The sequence below is a fragment of the Lipophrys pholis genome, assembly GCF_963383615.2.
Source record: "Lipophrys pholis genome assembly, chromosome: 15".
Taxonomy (NCBI): domain Eukaryota; kingdom Metazoa; phylum Chordata; class Actinopteri; order Blenniiformes; family Blenniidae; genus Lipophrys; species Lipophrys pholis.
In genome coordinates, this window is record NC_137642.1 from 19,437,548 (window position 1) to 19,453,904 (window position 16,357).

Sequence of the window (16,357 nt, forward strand, 5' to 3'; positions counted from 1 at the left end):
ATAAGAGGAACATAAGGTACTTTAAGGATTTTTTTCATATATATATTGGAGAGAAATAGAGATTTAATGTCATTAATTTAAGATTATTGAAGAACGTGAGAAGAACATTTGGTATTTCATTCTATACATTGAATGAGGATGAAGTTTGAGTGTCGAATATTCTATTTCACATTAAGTGTTGGCTGAAAAAGGATGATTTGACGTGCAGTTCTGAGCCATTTGGTGCAGATTGTTGTGTATTTGGGAGGCTGTGTTGTGTGTTCCACCCCGGATGAGCACCCTTCCCTTCCTCCTGCTCCTCCTCCTCGCGGCCGGCTCGCGCTGTCTTCCTTCCTGCTTACTGAAGAAAGTTGAGGGAGGTTCAACGGCGGCTCGGCTTCAACATAATGGACAGCCAGGGAAGGAAAGTGGTGGTCTGCGACAACGGGACCGGGGTGAGTTCACCGTGTGTGCCCGGTGCGCGGCGGGGCCGCGTCCCGCAGTGAAACGGAGCCGTTAATGTCGAGCAGTTCTCGCGATCAGGAAGTGAGGCTGTCAGCCTCCGAGCTAACTGGGTGTGTAGCTAGCCAGCTAGCCTCGTTAGCCTGCTGGGCTTTTTATTATTTTTTTTCATTCATCCAGACCAGACTCGGGAAAAGCTCGCAGAGTGGATGCGAAAGCGCGGATAAAAGCTGAAACTACACCCTACTCGGTTACTCAGTCCCCAACATTTAAACAACCGGGGAAAGCTTTTGTTTAACGGAGGCTGAGCCTCTGCTGCTAGCGAGCTAGCCTGCTAGCTGGCGTTGAACAGCTGGCTGTCTGGTTCCGACTGTCTGCCAGCTGCAGCCAGGCATTTCACACTTTTCTCCAGGAAAACCACACGGAATCTGCACATTCACTCTTTTCGCTGCACTCTTGGTTTCCTGTTGGAGGCCCGCAGCTCGATTTCTCCCCTCGTCTGGAACCTTCATCGTTTAGTTATGTGTAACGGTAACTAGGCCGTGCCAGGTGAATTGAGGAACCACCTTTTTTTTCTTCTTCTTTCTTTTCTGCAACTCGCTTCAACTTGGTAATGATTTTGTCAGGTTTAAATGACACGATCGAACCTCTTCAGTTGGGTATTCGTGTCTTTACGTGCGCTGCTCAAAGAGGAATTTAGGGCTTTTGACGGGTTCTTGATCAATCAGGAAGTTGTAGCTATGTAATCACAAATGTTCCTAATACGGGCAGATTATGAGTAAAAATAACAGGATCAAGGCTCAGGACAACAAGGATGAAAAGACAGCATAATTTTCTATTTTGCATGCCTATCAACTTTCGTTAGGAGTCACCTTGTGTATCTGGCAATTGTTTATGTCTCGTTTGGGTGATTTCCACTTCATCCTCTTATAAATCCCAGAAAAGGGTTAAAATGCACTGACCCGTTTTTCCTGAAATCTGGCATGCAGCCTAAAACATCCAGTTTTCTACACAACTAAAATATGCAGTGTGTTGCTCAGTCGACTTACTGCATAGATGTAGCATGAATCAGTTGATGGTCAATTAGATTCATTTGTTTGAAAAGTTTGATTGCAAGACTCTCTAAAGTTGAGAGATGTTTTCATTCATTAATTTCTGGCAGTTTTTTTTGGGGCTTCACGTTTTTGTATTGCAAGACTTTAAAAGTAAATTTTAACATTGTTTGACAGTTAAGAATTGATCAAGTGTGCAGTTTTCCAAATATGTTAAAAAAAAAAAAAAAGAAGAAGAAATTTCCCCCTGGTGCCTTACTTTTTCACAGATGAGCTGTTTCACCACATTCTAATTACATCACTTACTTTTGCAGTTAAATGCATCTGTGAAGAAAAAATGAGAGAGCAATCTAAATTCTGCAGAAACTCACCCAGGACAATGATGTGATTTTTGTGAGATGGTGACTCAAGCCAGAGTTGGACCAAACCGAAGTTAGAAAGGACAAGATCAGGGGTCCTGTGACTCTGAGGCCCCTGGCCTTGTGCCTGGTATGCCTATTCAGTGATCTGCCTGTGGTAACAAAGCAGCCCTCGCCAAAATAGGAGCCAACTATCAGTCAGAGATTTGGAGTGTCACCACTATATGTATAAAACTGTGGTGGTCAACTGTAATCGCTTGTTAAAATAAGCAAATCCTGCACTTGATATCTTCTCTGCAAACCCAGGTAAAAAGCACCTCTTTCAGAGCTGAGCCACTTCCTTATCTAAACCGTGTCAGCAGTCAAAGAGGATGTTGGCTCAGCATGTTACTGACTAATAAGGCTTTTTTTTGAGATCTGACTATTTCAAGAATCTTGAGGGAAGAAAGAAGCCCGCCTTGTGTCGTGGTTGAACTGTAAAGTCAAGAGGAAGTGAGACGAGTGAACCTCAGCTGCATATTCCACCGCTCTGCAGGCTGCCTCATGTTGTCGTCCACTCAAAAGCTGACATTTTGACTTCACTTTTTGTCTTTGCAAACATGCGCTCTATTTGGTTCATTTCTTGTGTCTAGTGTCTTTTTTGCAACTCATCAACAAGCATGAACTGAATCAAGCAAGAGTTGATTCAGCAGCCGTTAAATTAGCCATAAGAAATACAAACAATTGCCAGTCTGATATAATATTGTCATGTAAACACTTTTGATCAGATTGGCCCTGTCCAACAGTTTGTAGTTTGTGCAGGTCACAAACACCCAACATCACACAGCTGAGCATTATGGGATTGAGCCATTGACTGATTCAGATTATATTCTTGGTGCATGTAAGCCTGCACCTCAATGGGATCAGTGTTCATGTCAATGAGAAAGTCCGACCGCTCAGTAAAAAAGTGACCACACAAATGCAGCTGCCAGCAGTTTTGTGTGGAAATAGTTCAAGATGTTAAATGAGTATGCAGGAAAAGTGCAGTGTAAAGGAGGATCGCACACCAAGCTGAGGTTCAAACACTTTGCTGCGACATTTAAATCTCAAAGTGAAAGCCCAAGTTTTCAGCAACTCTTGATTCAGGCTTTTTATCTCCATATGATCTCTTGGGATGAAAATGAAATCATATCCAGCAGAATCCAGTAATTTAAACTTTTGAGCTGTGACTTTATGAAGGAGACACCAGCCAACGCTGACACACATTACCAGCCTGATCCTGCAGATCTCCACGTATTCGCTTCATATCGTGACTTTAAATTTGCAGTAGAAAACGATCGTCGCGCCCACAGGAGCATTCTGATTAATATAATTCACAATGTCATCTCACTTCACTTTTTTAGCAGAACAATGAAACTGAGAGATTATTTTGTCATTTATTGCTGCTATTCATTTCAATTTGACATTTTTGTCTAATTGAAGTGTGTTTTTCTTTAAAATACTGGAATATAAACATTTGCTGTGCATTTGTGTTTGTTTGCACCAAAACAAATGGAAACATTTTGAATAGTTCAAATGTTTGTTTTGGACAGTTATTATTAGGACCAATAAGAATTGTTTTACAGCCGAATCACGAGCTAATTAATCAGTCAAGTGTGAATGACACAACGAGGCACATCATGGGAAAATTAATGAGCTGTTGTTTTTCACAAACTAGTTAATTTACTATCGGTAAACTGCTTGGTTCAGTTAATGCGCTGTCAGCTTTTCACTCTTCTGTGGGGGGACTGGAGCGTAAAATGAAAGGATTCGGAGTGGCGAAATGGCGATCACACCAAATACTCAATTCATCTATTGCTAGTTCACTTTGCAATCTGCTTGGCGATGTAAAAATAAACACATGCAGCTGTTCGCCCACCAGAAACATACTTTAGCACAGTACTGTGCATGAAACCTATTTTCGGCAGGATGATGGTGATGCCTTTTATGTTTCTTCTTTTTCTTTTTTTCTGCTTGATCATACAGTTCATTTCACTAAGATTGTATAACTTCCTATCTGCTGTGATTCTCTCTCTTGTAGTTTGTCAAGTGCGGCTATGCAGGCTCCAACTTCCCTGAGCACATCTTCCCTGCGCTTGTTGGCAGGCCCATCATTCGCTCAACAGCCAAAGTGGGAAACATTGAGATTAAGGTAAGTACGGGCCCTCCTGGTTGATATTGAAATGTCTTTCTTTTTAATTGCTCGATATGAAAGTCTCGGCTTCAAGGTTGCCATCAGTCAGGGAAACCTAAAACTTATAAGCTGCCGTGAAGCTTGAAGTCTGATAAAAGGAGATGAAATAGTTGCTTTAAGTTGAGTAATTTTCTGATTGGAACACACACAACTATAGCGAGTCTTTCATGTAATTCACTGTAATAAAAGTGAACAGCCTCCATAACTGTGTGAACCTGTTGTAAGATGATGGGTTATCTCCAGTCCATTGCCATCAGGAAGAAGCTGATGAGACGCACACAGTATGTGAAAACACCGGATGCTTGGGTTCAGAGACGTTCTCTCATGGTTTTAGCTCGGAGTCTGTCTCTACCTCTTCCCCGTCTTTTCCAATTCTTTTGTTTATTCATTCTCTTTTTGTTATATCTGCCTTCCTGTCCCTCCATGTTTTGTTCCCCCTCGGTGAAGTAGAATGCCCAGAAGATGGTAAGTTCAGGTTGGTGTGTGCCTCCTGTTCTTGCCTGCTGCAGAGTTGTGCCATGTTTTGATCTCAACTGAAAATTCAGCTTTCCGTCTTGTCTTGATCTTTATTTATTTATTTCTCTCCTTTGTTTTCCTTCATCTTTTTCTTTCTTTTTCTTTTTTTTTTTTTTTTTAACTCTAATTACATTCTTCTCCATCTGAACTGCTTTGATTGTTTTTGGCTTTGTATTGGAGTGTCGTTGGCCAGATGAGTCGCGGGGAGTTTGCGATAGATGCGCAGCACGTTGTGTTAATGCACTCCTTCCCTTAGGCTGAACGTGTTAGCAGAAATAGATGCGATGAATCATAGGCCAGCTGTTATCGATGGAGTGCTAAAAGAGATTTTGGACCAGTTCCATGTTCGGAGCCTCTGATCTCGTGGCTCATCACGTTTCCCTCGATCATCCTGCTTATTTCACATCTTAAAATCTCAGCTGCACCTGGAACACATCACCTCTAATGATGCTTTTTTTGGTCACAGATTTATTTACTGTGTATGAAGCCGCAAACACATTTTCTTAATGTATTGTCCAGTTTCTATTCATGTCCCAAGTGATCTGCAGATATTTCACCTACTTAAAGTGCAGAGGAAGTGTGAGTAGGCGAGGATGCATGGCAGCCAGCTGAGAGTCGGAAACACATCTGTTTTTCACTTTTTCTTTTTTTTTTTCTTTTTCTTTCTTTTTTTTTATTCTTTTTGTTCCTATAAAGACCACATGGAAGCGATGCCTGTGACTGGTACTTTGTTAATGCCAAAGCTCACAGGATGAACCCATAAAATGGCTGCCTTCAGTAGGCTTTTTGATGTTTCCAAGCGGGACGCGAGATGCTTGACTGTGTGGCTAACATCGACCGCTAACACGGCAGACAGGCCGCATTGCATGAGGATAACACAAGTGTTTCACTGTAGCCAAAGGGAGGCGTTTCCAGGGTGTACATGCATGGAGAAAAGATGCCTTGTGCATGCTGGGTAACCGGGTTTTACATCGACAAGCTTCATGAATGCACCTGTTGTGGTCAGGCAGATGGCTAGTGTTAATGCAAATCTAAGAGGTGATGGGTTTTTCAGATTTTAGCCAACCAGCAGGCAAGCTGAAGTGATACTTGGTGCTCATCCTGAGTGACGGTGATATTGCAAAGGCCCAAACTGGGCTTCACATAATGAAGGGCTGCTCTGTGGTGCCTTTAAATGCTCATCTGTGTTGTGTTTGCCACTCTTCCTCCAGGACCTAATGGTGGGGGACGAAGCCAGTGAGCTGCGCTCCATGCTGGAGGTCAACTACCCCATGGAGAATGGCATCGTCAGGAACTGGGATGACATGAAGCACCTGTGGGACTACACCTTCGGCACGGAGAAGCTCAACATCGACTCCCGCAACTGCAAGATCTTGCTGACGGAGCCCCCCATGAACCCCACCAAGAACCGAGAGAAAATCATCGAGGTACAGGAGCGTTATTGCCTGAGAGAATTCAACTTGTGGACGTTGTCCCACTCTGGTTAAATCACTTATGTCCATGATTTCATGGAGTGTTAAGTTTGCAGTATAGCAGCGAATACTGTCTGATCATAAGACAGACTTTTCCTTCTGGAACTAGATGTGAAAAAGTGGTGTGTGTGAGTATCTAAATGAACAAGCACTTATTCTTTCTTTCCTTGTTACAGGTGATGTTTGAAACTTACCAGTTTACAGGCGTCTACATTGCTATTCAGGCTGTGCTGACACTGTATGCCCAAGGTGAGTGGACTATCTCTTTTCACAGATCTCTCTGTTTAAACATCCTCCCCACAAAAAAGCTTCAAAACTGCCATTTAAGTTCTAAAACTTTGCAAGAAATTGTTTTGAGACTATTTTGATGTCATATATAAGATGTCTGGACCGCTTTGGTATTAATTGGTAAGTGATGGCTGTATCTTTTCAGGAGAAGATGGCCTGCTGGTCTATTTACACTTACACACAGCTGAACTAGCTATATTGCTCTACAATTCACTTAAAGATTCAGTAGCTTTCAGTAAAGTGTTCCATTACTTTTCTTGTTTTTACAGTTTTGGTGTTTTTATTTTCCTGACCAGCATCATTAACACTCCAAATAAATCTCACGGCTGCGCCCGACTCGATGGAAATGTAGACGAACCGGTGTGTGTTTGTGTTGCAGGCCTTCTCACCGGTGTGGTGGTGGACTCGGGTGACGGTGTCACGCACATTTGTCCAGTGTACGAAGGCTTCAGTCTGCCTCATCTGACGAGGCGCCTCGACATCGCAGGAAGGGACATCACCCGCTACCTCATCAAGGTATCCAAAACATTGGAAAGCAGGATCACCTGTTGAAGAACACATCTGACATTATGAATTAAATGGTTTTCAAAGTCCCCACATAATGGCCCAGACTAACTCGTGACTAACGTCATGCCATTCATAAATTATGGGGATCTTGAATATTCTTCTTTCTCTGTTCTGCAGTTGTTGCTGCTGAGGGGCTACGCCTTCAATCACTCTGCAGACTTTGAGACGGTGCGCATGATGAAGGAGAAGCTGTGTTATGTAGGCTACAACATCGAGCAGGAACAGAAGCTGGCGCTGGAGACCACCGTGCTGGTGGAATCATACACGGTAAACGCCAATAAATGTGCATGTGTGCAGATGAATTGATATCTTCTAAACAGTGAAGATATATGTTCAGGAGTGTTCTCCAGCTGATCCGTTCCTGCTGGGATTAAAATGCTGGATTAGTGGCATTATGCTACACCAGCCTAACACGTTTGCACAGTGGTGTACGTGTAGGATCAAAGTGTGCAGTCACTCTGAATGGCTGCAGGTTAGGGTGTGAGTTATCTCACAGGGCTGTTCAACTGCTGCTGAGCTCATTATGTAACCTGTTTGTCTCACATCAGGTGTTCAGGCAAACCAGCATAAAAACCAGCTGCTGCCCTCATGTGGACATTCTGTGTAATATTCAAAGTAAAACAGTGAAGATGGACGTTTAATTCTGGTGTCATGGTGGAAAATGTAAGAGGTCAGAAGGTAGCTTCCATATGATCAAGAAAGTTTCTCATGAAGAAAAAAAAGAACCAAGTTCGAAAAGAACCCGTGAACAAGGGACTTAAAAAGAAACTTTAAAATGCAGGCTCCATGAAAATGTCATAAAAACAGACTGAGGCCATAGGTACTATAATTACAGTCGAGTACAACCCAGTTTTAACAAGTTACATGTTGTATAGAAAATATAAAAGTGGAGCAATGGCAAATACAAACATCAGTTTGAGGATGGACATATTTTTATGTTTTTTGAGGGTTTTCATTTCATTTAACTTGACATCTCTTCTTCATTCAATATCTAAGATTAAACCACAATGATCAATATACATCAATTTTCAAAATTATCAGCTAGCCAGTATAGATTCAATTTTCAAAAGTGGCATTATTTTTAAGTAATTCAAATTACTGGGAAGCTAAACCTTTTTAGTGTATTCTTTGAAATACTTGAATTGCATCTTTCTGAAGGTTTTTAGGGTTTTAACTAATTAAAGTCATAAATAAAACAAAAAACATGACATTCAAACAATTTCTAATAAAATTGGTGAAAAGGTGTGAAACTGAACAGAATGATGCAGTATTTCACACCTTATAGTCTTAATGAAATTCTCACCGGAATGTTTCACAATTCGGTTATCTCATTCTAAAGAAAAGAAGCGGTAATTGTCTTAAATAATTACTTGTTATATAAACAGTTCATCGGTTTCTTCACGGTGTGAAGTGGACTGCCACATGCCGGCTGCTGACAAGCCGTTTTCAGCAGGACTCAAACACTCGGTGCTCCTCCATCAGGCTTGCTTTTCTTTCCGAGGTCCTTTTCCCTGCAGAGGGAACCACAAAATCTAAACGTTGGTCCTGAAGTCTGTGTTACTGCTCGCCCTGCCGAGCACGTGTTGTGTCTCCGAGCGCACTGTGACCGTGTGTGTTTGGGTTCGTGTGGGTCCGAAGGTGTGTGTGTGTGTGTGTGTGTGTGTGTGTGTATAGAGGTGAGTGAACATGTGTGTCTGAGTACCGTTTCGTGTGCTGGAACAAGGAGGGCAATGTAACGGTGGCCGAAGGGCCCTGAACTGTGCGTTACATCATTTCCTGTGTAGCCACTTCTGCGGCGGTGGCTGGGCTCCACTTCCTCCCACTGCCCACAGCTCAATGAAGCCTTTTTATAGTCGCACACATTCACTGCACTCAGTTTGGAGCCCATACTTTCTGGGATCTAACTTGTTGAATTGTACCATCAGCATAGATAAAGTCTTCGAGAAGTCAATTCAGTGTTTTTGTTTTTTTAGTCTTAAGTCAAAACACACACTCTGGAGCAGTCTCAAACATATTTTCTTTTCTGTCTCTCCCTTCTTTTCATCTCTTGTGTCTCCAGCTGCCAGACGGGCGTGTGATCAAGGTGGGAGGAGAGCGGTTTGAGGCCCCGGAGGCTCTCTTCCAGCCCCACCTCATCAACGTGGAGGGCGTCGGAGTGGCCGAGCTCCTCTTCAATACCATCCAAGCAGCTGACATCGATACCAGGTGAGGCCGACTGCAGTGCACCGTTTTATCGATGAACGTGGATAAATAAATAACTTTAACAAGTTACAGCACAAATGCTCACTTGAAGTTCCCCAACACTTCAAAAGTGTGTGTTGATTCTTTATTGAAAGAGGTTATCTCGGGCTCGCTGTATAAACCTGCACAGAAGCACTATGAAACCATGCTGGAGCTGCAACGAAGCATTTCTGAGCGACCGTTCCCATGTTGTTCGTTGCTGCCAGTTACAGAAGATATTAAAAGACACGGTCATCCTTGTAGATGCCATCCTGTTTGAAGCTCATGAATAATTAAGAAGCCAATAGTTGATTTGGAAAAAAAGAAAATTTTTGGAGTAACTGCTGTTTCCTATCTGTCCACTTTGGCCCACACTGTAAGAGTCAAGGTCATAATGCATCTGTAATGTAATTCTATTGTTCCTTCAACGTTTCATTTTGATGCATTTCCAACTTTCTTTAAAGCACGTTCAGTTGCCTCATAGATAGATTTGCTCTGCCTCGTACTCGGACCCCAAACTGAACCGTTGGTCATATTCTTTGAGTTTAACTTTCATTTGAAGACTGAAAATGTTGCAAAAGTAAAGACGAACACGCTTGTATTGTGTTGTGACTTGTTGGTGTCTTCCTCTCTCAGGCCCGAGTTCTACAAACACATCGTGTTGTCGGGAGGCTCCACCATGTACCCGGGCCTGCCGTCCCGCCTGGAGAGGGAACTCAAGCAGCTGTACCTGGAGCGTGTGCTCAAGGGTGACGTGGACAAGCTTTCGGTAAGAAACCAGCATCACCGAGTTGAAGCCGCTCAGATGTGGTCTGCACAATGACCGGGCCATTAATTCAAGCGTGTTTGCTTTGGGTTGGGTTTGCTTGTGTGAGCGAAAATAGGCTGCTGTTGTTATTAAGAGGCGACCCAACTCACTCGTACAGTCACATTCACCAGCGTCTGGCTTTACTGCACCTTTTAGTTTGGCCTGATTTTCTTTCCCACATGTGAGAGAAGCAGTGAGAAAGAAAAGCTACCAGGCTTTATTTGAACTAGTTTAGTGACTAAATTGTATAACTCGGGACAGTTCAGTAAAATAAATGAAACGCATTGAATTGTTTGGAGCTACCATTCGAGCCACATCTGTTTCACCGCACATCTGCGAGGACCAGAGCTGATGGCGTCTGTTTAAGGGGGCAGTTCACAGAAATGGCCACCAGGTGGTGCAAGGGGCTAAGTTACAGTACATGAACTGTGACGACAACATTTGTAGCTACAAACACTCGTTTTGGTGACAATGGGAAGATTCTGTTCAGAGGTCAGGGCCTCAAAGGTACAGGTGATTTCACAAAGCATTATTTTATTGAAAATAAAGAAATTCCTTCAAATAGTTTGAAGCTGTCATAGTGCAGCGCCAATCAGAGAAGCATTTCAAATTGTTCATTAGTCCGATGACAAGCCGACCCTTCTCGTTACAAGAAAGTTAGAATCACATCCAGCATGTTCCTCCTGACTGCTGAACATCAGACAACTAAAAAATGTTCAAGCTTATTTCCATAGAGAAAAAAAAGCTCAATATTCCACTACCTCTCATATACAGCCCACGTGTCACTTGAACTGTGAGCTGTTGGTTTGTTACTCTGTTAGGAGTTCCACATACAACAAACACAAGCTGCGTCCTTCACCCTATTTGGTGAAAATCGGAGTGTTTGGACATACTGAGCATGCCACCGGTACAGGAGCAGCCTGAGCACCGTTAGAAACTTTTGCTTTATTCAATGTTTTCCAATCTAGTATTTTTCAGATGAAGGATGGATGTCAATCAGACTCCTCATGTTGGCGTTTCTCTGTGCCTTTTAGCTGATGATTGATGATTTAAAGTAAAAACTTTATTTTCGTTTATTTTTAAAACCTTTTTTGTTTTTTAGTGTTAGATCCTTGTGTAAAGCCCGATTTCTCCATGTTTCCTGCAATGTAGTATTACGCTTATTGCCATTAAAGTGACCACAATCTCAACACTGTACAACTGTGTATATTTAATATTCACAATCATCCAAAATAAAATGTCACAATAATATTAAGTTTTTTTGTAAAAAAAAAAAAAAAAAAATGCCTCTAATATTTATTCCGAGGTTCAAGACACATACTTGTCTTTCTTTATTGCCTCATTGCTGCTGATAGATATGATGCAGCGTGCTACAGAAGCGACCATAAATGACCCCATCTCTTTATAGTCTCTAAGTGTGGCCCATCAAGAATGTCCCGGTTGGAGTCCGGGCTGACCTTCCACGGGTTATCTCCGAATTACTAAACTCGTTCTGCCTCTGTGCTTTGCAGAAATTTAAGATCCGGATTGAGGATCCTCCCAGGCGAAAGCACATGGTGTTTCTGGGCGGAGCCGTGCTGGCCGACATCATGAAGGACAAGGACAACTTCTGGCTGACCCGGGAGGAGTACCAGGAGAAAGGAGTCCGCGTGCTGGAAAAACTCGGAGTCACCGTCAGATAAAGCACTGGACGGACAGAAGATGCACACACAACACATTAAATACACACACACACATTCACCGACACACACACACACACACACACGCATATTTCCCCGTTGCCCACATCGCAGAGTATATATCTATTTATCCCTCTTCTTCTCTGTTTCAGCTCGATTCTGTTGAATTATGGGTGGTTGTAGACGTCACCTCCCCGCTTTCCTTCTACCCACCCTCCTCGTCGTCCTCCTCCTCCTCCTCGTCCTCCTCCTCTTTCACCTCTCTGCCTCCTTCTGTCTCTCTCCTGGTTCAGGATTGACTCACACTTTTCCTCGCTAACCCCGAATAACAATTCCATCTTAGCCGATTTTCCCCTCTTGGATAAAAGCCCCCGTCGATCTGAAAGCTAATTGAAGGGTTACTGTTGCACTGCTGGTGTATGTTGGATTTCTGTGGCGTGCTGGTGGAGAAAGTTAAAACCCCAGACGGGAGGTGTCTCTCTTGAAGTAAAAATTTTGGGGTGGTCAGGGGGCAATAAACCCACCAGACACACAGAAAGTTTTTTCCCCTCCGTGTTAAACCTCCAGAGGGGATGAAGTGATGCAGATTTTCTGTCATGTCACAATCAGGGTCCACCACAAAACCGCCACGGGCCGCTTTCAGCATCTGTTCCAGGTGAGCGAGAACTGATCACATTTTTATGTCGGTTTTTATAAATGATATCATGATTTTTTTTTTTTCCTGGGAGAGGGATTTACTTTTGTTTTCTTCTTTGTCGGATATAACTTAATTATTTTTTTTTTTCTCCTTTCGTTGCTGTGCACTACTACCATTGTAAATGGAGTGTATTGTGGTAACAGGAGTTCCTCCATGTCTTTTTATGAAGAATTGATGGTTGATTTACAAAAGGGACAAATACACAAACTGAAGCCCCTGAGCTTGACATCGGGTGTGTGACGGTACGGGGGTGGGGTGGGGACGACGACAACGTGGGGGGGTGGGGTGTGATTTGTTCCTCGCCTCTGCCTCCTCTCTGGATGTGAGCTGCATTTCAAACCTTTGCTCACCCGTCGGTCCCGTTAAATTCACCACATGGAGGCAGCGGCGGGGTGACCATGAGATGTATTTGAATCGCTAAAGTAGGAAAAATAAAACGGTATCTTATTGAAGTTGAAATGCTGTTGAGAACATATTTAAGTCCTCCAGGCTTTCACTCCCAACAGGTGACTTAACAATTACTGGAGGCACTTCCTTATTTTTTTTTTTTTTTTTTTTTTTTTTTGGGAGTATGATAAATGTGTATATTTTTTTTCTCCTCTTTCCATGAACGTCTATCCAGTGCCAAGTGCAGTTAATGTTAACTGGATCTCATGTTTTAATGTCTTTTCTTTTTGTCACGGTTTTTATTTTCCTGTGTTGTTCACAGCATAACGCTGATTTAAATAAAGAAAAGTGATTTATAAAGACGCCTGTGTCACTTTTTAGTTTTGTACTGTTGTGTGTACTGTTCACGTATGGGGAAGATAGAGATTTTTCTTGTTATATTAGATGAGCAGGTCCTAAATGTAAAATGTATATTACCTTAGTAATTTAGATCAAACAAAATTAATGTTTGTATAGATTTATCTTCTATATTTTGGTCTTTGTTCAGTAGTTAAAAGATGTATTGTAAGTGGTCATTATGCAGGTCCAAAGCTGTATGCAACTTTAATCTGAACATTACCAGGGATTAAAATCTGCTTGACCAACAGTTCAGATGTGAGTAAATAATCTTTATTATCTAAAACTGGAGCCATCAGGTTGGAGATGTAATCGAAAATATCTATGCCTAAAAAAAATGTAAGGCCAAAAGTCAAGAAAAAGAGTTTCTTGTTGCTGCAGCAGCGGTCGGATCGGATGGGAGGTCCGACACGGGGGAGAGGATGGAGGCACGAAGGTGACTGATGCTCCGCGGAGGAGGAAGATGTCTGTACAGAGACCAGAAGGAGGAAGAGGAAATGGAACAGTGGCCGAGGACTGGCGCCACCAAAGGAAGAGGCTCGCTTTCCGTGCCTGAAATAAAGATCTCTCCCAGACTCTTCCGGCCTTGTTCCATTTTAATCCCCTCGACTCTTGCCACTTCCCTCCTGACCCTGAACTGTTACCTCTGAAGAGCTGTTTGAAGTTTTCTCCCCCCCACGACACAAAATTCATCATCTGTGGATCTGGACAAATGGACTGTACTTTTGTGCAGCTTTGAACTCGATCCAGTCGTCTGACTGCTGCTGACATATGAAATAAATGAATCTGTTCCTCAGATTATTTTTGATCATATAGACGTGGATACATTTGCTGGTAACTTTGAATCCAGTGAATTTATCATAATATCTGAAAATTGATGTTCAAGGTGCTGGAAGTCGTCATCAGAAGATGGTCGTTCAGGGATGGACTCGGTCAGCAACCATACTGAGGTATGCTGCGGAGTCTAAAGGATGTCTGCCAGGAAAATCTGCCCCACACCATTATAGCAACAGTCTGAACCATTGATGAAGTTCCAGGCTTTAATGTGACTCTACCATCTGAATGTGGCGAAGGAAAATCGAGACGCATCAGACCAGCCATGAAGGACCGTCAGAAGGGAACCATCCCATCTAACTACCACCCGATAACCTGTCTCTGTACAACATGGAAGCTCCTGACAGGCACCATAGCAGCTAAGTTCAACAGGCATATGGCTGCAAACACGAGCCGACCTGCAAGGCCAATAAAGGGGATATCCAGAGTACCTTGAGATCCCACAGGGTAATAGGAACCATGAGGAGGCTGTAAGGAAGACAACCACAGACCAATACCTCCAGAGAGAGATGTCAGTCAACCGAAGAAGGCAACAGTGGTAGATGTGGCAGTACCAGCTGAAAGAAAGAAGACGGAAAGGTTGAGGAGTACCAGGGGTAGAAAGAACAGCTGGAACAGATGTGGAGGGTTAAAGCTAATGTGGTTCTCATAGCAGTAGAACTTTTGGTGGTGACCCCCAAACTAGGAGAGTGGCTGCAGCAGATCCCAGGAACGTCTGAAGTTGTGCTATTAACGTTAAAAGTGCACTTTGTAAGATGATTCGTGTTTTAAGATAAAAACACTTATATTTTCAGTGTTTTATTTTGGATAATTATTTTCCATGAATACTTCTTTTTGTTGCTTCATAACATTTGACTTCCCTTTTATCAACTTTAACCTCACGAAGGCCCTGTTTACACAACAACGTTTCACGTGACAACACCTAATCCACTACAACAAAGGAGCGTGTTTACACTGCAGACACAGAGACAACGATGGAGGTAGTATGCCGGGCCACTGGAGGACGCTGTTGCTTGATTTTGTAATGAAACTACACAGACGTGTGCGCAGCGAACGTGAACAAAATGGAGAGCACCTGACATCCGCATGGACTGATGACGCATCGGATGCTATCAGGGGTGAGTCTCAACTATAAAACTACTGATATGGATGATAAAACTAGAATACTGACCGTGAGTCATACTACTACTGGCCGCAATGTTTGTTAACGACTGGATGAGCAGGAGGGAGGGGGGGGTGGGGTGCGGTGCGCATGCGCAGTAACAGGCTCTGTAGCCACCGGGCTGTCTCTGCAGGAGGGATTAGCGGCGTGAAAGAATCTTTCCACCTTGAGAGGCGGATTAAAAACTTCTCGGATACAGTGCATCCGCACACTGGTGCCGTGTAAACGGACCCCTTAAAAGTGAAGAAAGTTTTGCGGATACACTCGTAGTCATTGTCGTGTAAACGGGGCCTCAAACACAAATATGGCAATAAAGACAAAATAAATTTCTGCCATTTCTTTTATACACGTGGTCTTTCTCTCTGAAACCTTTTCCACCGGGTGTGAGTAGCGAGATGTGTCCCTCTGTAGTTTTACAAGGTTTATCTTTAGCTGCACAAATTGAACAACATTTTTTATTCTTTTTTTTTAAAGTACCCTGAAACATTTTCTGCAAACTTCTGCAGCGTGTCCCTGTTTACCGTGGGTCAGTGAAGCCATTCAGACCTGATGAAGTATCACAGCAGAATAAAGTGCTGCAGAAGTGAAGCAGGGCTAAATTAGTTGTATATAAGACCAGAAGAAAAAAAAAAAAAGAAAAAGGCCTAAATCCTGCCTATCTTTGGACATAAGACCAGGAGCCACCCATTCCAGTAAACTGCAGTTGGAATTGAGCGCTGGTGCTCCGTGCTCCCAGAGAGGGGCCACGCTGACCCCATTACACCAGCAGATATCTTAAATGTTTGCACATGTGGACCGCGATGCTGTTTGCAGCCGTTGAGCTGCTTAGCAGGCCCCCAAAAGCCCTCAGGGACACCTCTTTCTTTCTCTCTCTTCTCTTTTCCCTCCCTCCTCTGCTTCTCCCTCTCTCTCGCGCTCCATCATTATCGCCCACATGCTTTTCCTGAGACATCCTGAGTGAAACAGCCCGGCGTCCTCGATGGCTATCACATGTTCCTCCTGAGGAGGGAGGCAGACATCTTGAAGAGAAACGGGTGTGCAGGCCGAGCTCTTTTTCTCAGGGCTTTCTTTTCAGTGACGACTTTAAAGTTTTAAAACGGAATCGAGAAATAGAATGCATGGAACCTCATCATGCTTTAAAGCTCTCTGAAATGGTTTTCGAATATTTTACTATTATCTTCATGAATTATTCCAATAAACATGATGAATTTCAGTTAGGGGCTTAAAATCCCTACTGGATAAAGCTCACCGTTTAAATCTGGACCGT

General features: G+C 43.1%; 1 protein-coding gene across 1 annotated transcript; it reads left to right on the forward strand.

Annotated features, from left to right (window-relative positions):
* The first annotated feature begins 307 nt into the window (after nucleotides 1-307).
* actr2b (actin related protein 2b) lies at nucleotides 308-12,770 on the forward strand. Its single transcript, XM_080481303.1, has 9 exons — nucleotides 308-434; nucleotides 3,912-4,022; nucleotides 5,792-6,007; nucleotides 6,229-6,301; nucleotides 6,720-6,856; nucleotides 7,025-7,174; nucleotides 8,967-9,112; nucleotides 9,764-9,896; nucleotides 11,447-12,770. The coding sequence occupies exons 1-9, from the start codon at nucleotides 387-389 to the stop codon at nucleotides 11,615-11,617; spliced, it is 1,185 nt and encodes a 394-aa protein (XP_080337429.1). The 5' UTR covers nucleotides 308-386; the 3' UTR covers nucleotides 11,618-12,770.
* Nucleotides 12,771-16,357: the final 3,587 nt, after the last annotated feature.

Coding starts and splice junctions, on each gene's coding strand:
- actr2b (XM_080481303.1), top strand. CDS start 387: ATGGACAGCCAGGGAAGGAAAGTGGTGGTCTGCGACAACGGGACCGGG. Junction 6,008..6,228: donor ACCGAGAGAAAATCATCGAG/GTACAGGAGCGT, acceptor TCCTTGTTACAG/GTGATGTTTGAAACTTACCA. Junction 6,857..7,024: donor TCACCCGCTACCTCATCAAG/GTATCCAAAACA, acceptor TCTGTTCTGCAG/TTGTTGCTGCTGAGGGGCTA.